This window comes from Carya illinoinensis, chromosome 10 (assembly GCF_018687715.1).
Source record: "Carya illinoinensis cultivar Pawnee chromosome 10, C.illinoinensisPawnee_v1, whole genome shotgun sequence".
Taxonomy (NCBI): domain Eukaryota; kingdom Viridiplantae; phylum Streptophyta; class Magnoliopsida; order Fagales; family Juglandaceae; genus Carya; species Carya illinoinensis.
The window spans coordinates 13,174,160-13,178,828 of NC_056761.1; the positions used below are offsets into that span (position 1 = coordinate 13,174,160).

The window sequence follows — 4,669 nt, forward strand, 5'->3', positions numbered from 1 at the left end:
TATATAATATATATAGTATATAATATACTACAGTTAGCTTATCTAATTTTAATATTAAATCATTGCGCTTCAAATTTCAATCTTTAAATTTGTAATTTCACAAATGATGCATTATTTTATTTAAAAATTACATAAAATTTAAATTATGGTCATATTTATGAAATACTCTATCTAACGTTCGAACTTCACCCACTAACGTTCGAACGTCACGGATTAACGTTCGTGACGTTGGCGCCAAAAAATATTACGTTTGCACGTAAAAATCTTTAACGTTCGAACGTTCATGTAACGTTCGAACGTAAATTTACTTACGTTCGAACGTCATACGAATTCTCATCTAGATTTAGTGACGGTTTGTATAAACCGTCACAAAAACTGATTTTTTGTGACAGTTTGGAGACTGTCACCAATTCTAAAGCGTCACTAAATCTCAATTTTGTTGTAGTGAGTTAAAATATGACCACTGAGATAATGTCACGCTCGAGCCTTAACGTTTATCACGGATTTTTAATTAATTGGGATGCACATTGCTACAATTCAATAGTACTTTAGGGTGTGTAAACTATCAATTTTGGGCATTGAAAATTTGGTAATTCATGGGTGCAATTATATATACATACATATATATATAGCTACATGACACGCGCATTATAATGTGATGCTCATTTAATCAGTATTTCCTTCCCCAGTTTTTATCCTTAAATACTCCAAATTTGTCTTTCCATTGAGAACACGAGAGAAGGTATCTTTGTAAAAATCTTCCACGGAAATCCTTCTAAATAGAGGTGGGCTTTGTGTAGCGTTCAACTGACTTTTCAAAGGCTCAATCTCTGCCTCGGACTTGGGGTGGAAGAACACAGCGATCGATATCCTTTCTTTCTCTAAATTTACTGCTGCCCTGTGCTCAGCGCTGGTATACGCCCCATTGCTCAGGATCTGCAAAATGGCACATGCAGTAGTACTACATGACAACATATGTACGGCACGCAACTGTACATGCTTTAGCTGTCTGATTTTTTCTTACCATGAATATTTATTTAATTATTAGGTGACAATGTACATGTGGTTGTGATGTGTCTGTACTTTAGTGTCAATTTAATATCCTAACTAGCTAATGAATATAATTAATCAAAAGAGTTCACAATAAGTAAGTTCTGTCTTGATAATGTTTGTCATCTTGCCGGGGTACGTAACTGGAGAGGGACAGCCCAAAGAAGTAAGTGTGTTTGATAATGATTTTAGATACCCAATGTTCCCACTTGGGCAAGCTTGGTCACCAACCAGATCGAAGTTGTTTCAGTCCAAAGTTGTTTAGTAATATTGGATCCTTGATTCTCTTAATGAAAAATTAAGATGTTGCTAATTGATCCAAATGATATTTTTATCATCCGCAAGTTAGATAATAAAAATAATAATAGTAAAACTTAAAAAAATATATAACATAATAATACTTTCGTAAACTAATGTGATTGGATAGTATCTTCTATATGATAACTTTATAAATTATTTTTGTTATAAAGTTGTTATAATATAATAAATCACGTTAATATATAAATTTTTTATGTAGAGTACTAAGCACTTAATTACCATATTATATAAAAACTAAAAAAATTGAGGATCAAAGGGATCGGAGTACCCTTCCGGCGGGCCCTTTGCCTCGCTAGCTATAGCACTGTTGCGGCTGCCACCTCTTGCACCAACAAAGGCAGCCGGAATGAAAAGAATTCGCTACACCATCGCGCATGGTTACCACTAGGGGTACGTACTTGTTGGCAACCCTTACGTACAGGCGGTTGGCAACTCTATCTACGGCCTGCATTCATGGCCACCTATATATTGTTGGGTGGGTCGAACTTCTGTCTCCTTTTTAGTTTTTCTAGATTTTTAGGTTTGACAAATACAGCTTGTCATTTTTTTCTAATTAATCTTACTATTTAGGTACCGCGCGCTTTCTAAGATTTTATTTTATTTTTCTCAAAAATAGCTTTTCTAGTTGTCTTATTAATTCTATATATTACATAATGTAATTAAGCAAAATATATATTGTATTTTTATTGGTACTAGCCGGCGTCATGACTTGATCCATTAATTAGCTTATGGATGTATGTATATTTGTGCGTTACTAGCTAATTAAGATCAGTGTAGCATATAAATGTATTTATATCTATGTATTCGCACACATACATGCCACACATATGTGTGCGTTCAATATATTATATACCACGTGCTTTTCTTTTAAAAGATGTTCTTTGTAAAAGAGACGGGGAAATCAATTAGAGGAAGATGATCAATAAAGGTATGATATATATGACAAACCTCCATGATGTCTCCTACGTTGACAACAAAGGCATGTGGAAGGAAGCTCACAGGAAGCCAAACCCCATCTTTCTTAATTTGGAGACCTTCAACTCCATTGACTTGATGAAGAATGGTGATACCACTAGCGTCAGAGTGAGGGGGAAGGCCAACAACAAGCTCTGGTTGTGGGCATGGTGGATAGTATGTCATCCTCACTGATCTCGTCCCATCTTCAAATAACTCCTCCATCTCTCTCTTGTCTATCTTCAAAGCTTTTCCCATCAACTCCATAAGTGTCATGGCTAGTTTCTGCAGCTCTAAGAAGTATGACTCTAAGGTGTTCCTGCAGAAAGCAAAATAATATGACAAAATGTTTACATGAGAGAGAGAGAGAGAGAGAGAGAGAGAGAGAGAGAGAGAACCTCAAGGATGAAGGTAGCTCTGGGAATAAATATGGCTTTCTTTTGTGAATAGGGTTGATTGTCATGTAGAACCTATCACCCCAATCAAGGTTTTGAGCTTTGGGTCGGGGGACTGTTCCATAGCCTTCAACATCACCTGGCCTTATCTTGTATTTCATTTTCTCTTCTAAGGGAAGTTTGAAGAATTCTTCAATCTCATTGTTCAGCTTGTTTACTAGTGAAAGACTTACTCCATGATTCACCAACTGAAAGACAATCAAACAACAACGAATTCTTGAGGTTTATAATATTGTTTCAATTGTTTTTCGTTTTTTTATTTTTTTGTCGAGAAGAGTTAAAAAACAAGAGAAAAGGAAAAAAAGTAGACATTGTGCTTGGAGGCCAAGGCTTTAATTTGTTCTCTTTTTCCTTTTCAAATCCCGAGAGTTTTATTCGCAATAATCTTTCATAAAAGAGAATTTTTCCTAGTCTTTGGTCCAATTCATGCAAGAGGGATCGGTCGATCATGAGTACTCATCGAAGGGAAATAAAGGCCGCAACATAAACTACCTTTCTAGTTATGTACATAAAACTAAATAGACATTGAGATTCGTGAAGGAAAATCGTGTTAATTGTTGAAGAAAATTTGAGAAAAAACCTGAAAAAGGCCCCAAGCTTTGCAAACTGAATGCAACTTGTCTAGTTCTATGTCTATGGTCTCCCCGATGACCAACTTCTCCATGTCAATTGTTGGAACTGTAGGCAAGGTAGCATCGCAGTCTTGAGAGAGACCAGATAGTATTGGCTCTTGATCTGGACAAATATAGTTATGAGGGATTGTTGTAAGTCTCTTTTTGGTGAGCTCCATAACGCTAAGAACTGAATTTGTGCTCAAAAAGTCAACTTCATCCATTGTTGCCATTGCTTAACCTATGTGATGAACCTTGTTATAGCAAAGTAGTTGATCAGTTTAATTGGCTTGGGGGAGGAGGGGTTGGTTCTTATATAGCACGAGAAGTTGGGTGATATTTTTTCTCAACTAAAATGATAGTGAGTTGAAATAAAATGAGTTAATATGAAAGTTAAAAGTTGAATAGTTGAATAAAATAATTTAGAATATTATTTTTTAATATTATTTAATTATTTATTATATTTTATATAAAAATTTAAAATAATTAAATAAGATAAAATAAAAAGAAATGACACATGGGCTAAAAGACATTTACTCTGACGTAACATCCAATCACCCCTAAGGAACATCAACAGACATAAACATGATGCCTGATGGAACCAAAGTCAAGCTGTGAGCTTTTACTTCAACCACATGGAACATGTGGAGCAAAGAAGTATCTCGAGAAATGTCTAAGATGGAAAATTATTTCCACCTAACATTTTTCACAACATAATATTTCATAATAATGTGTTAAATAAGAATATTTGTGTAAAATATTTTATAAAAAATAATATTATTTTATAAGGATATTTTCTACATGTGAAACATGTGGAACAAAGAAATATCTCGAGAATCTAAGATGGAAAATTATTCCCACCTAACATTTTTCATAACATAATATTTCATAATAATGTGTTCAATAAGGGTATTTTTGTAAAAAATCTTATAAAAATAATATTATATTATAAAAATATCCTCATTTTATAATATTATTGTAAAATATATTATAAAAATATATTATGTATATATCATAACTCATCTAATATATATTTAGATTCTAATCCAAATATCGTGAGTTTGTAAAAGATCCACGCGGCACCTAGTCAACCATATACTATATGTTATATTCACAAGTGATATGTGGACGTGGAGTAATGCTTGGAATCTCACTAATAGGTTCCTGTTGGTATATTTTTATTTTTATTTTTTATTTAATAGTTAAGACAGTACTTTTAATAATGTTGTATTTTAAAAAAAAAATAAATATGAAAAAAAAATGAAAACAAATTAGAAAAGA

General features: G+C 33.2%; 1 protein-coding gene across 1 annotated transcript; it reads right to left on the reverse strand.

Annotated features, from left to right (window-relative positions):
• Positions 1-454: 454 nt before the first annotated feature.
• Positions 455-3,710, reverse strand: LOC122278851 (protein SRG1-like). Its single transcript, XM_043089057.1, has 4 exons — positions 3,358-3,710; positions 2,721-2,965; positions 2,317-2,641; positions 455-936 (listed from the first exon to the last, which is right to left on the reverse strand). Exons 1-4 carry the CDS (start codon positions 3,619-3,621, stop codon positions 667-669), a joined length of 1,104 nt encoding a protein of 367 aa, XP_042944991.1. The 5' UTR covers positions 3,622-3,710; the 3' UTR covers positions 455-666.
• Positions 3,711-4,669: the final 959 nt, after the last annotated feature.

Excerpts from the sequence above, each read along its gene's own strand:
- LOC122278851 (XM_043089057.1), bottom strand. The coding sequence starts at position 3,621 with ATGGCAACAATGGATGAAGTTGACTTTTTGAGCACAAATTCAGTTCTT. Across the intron at positions 2,642-2,720 it reads GAGCTACCTTCATCCTTGAG|GAACACCTTAGAGTCATACT; the intron begins GTTCTCTCTCTC and ends TGCTTTCTGCAG. Across the intron at positions 937-2,316 it reads ACGTAGGAGACATCATGGAG|ATCCTGAGCAATGGGGCGTA; the intron begins GTTTGTCATATA and ends GCCATTTTGCAG.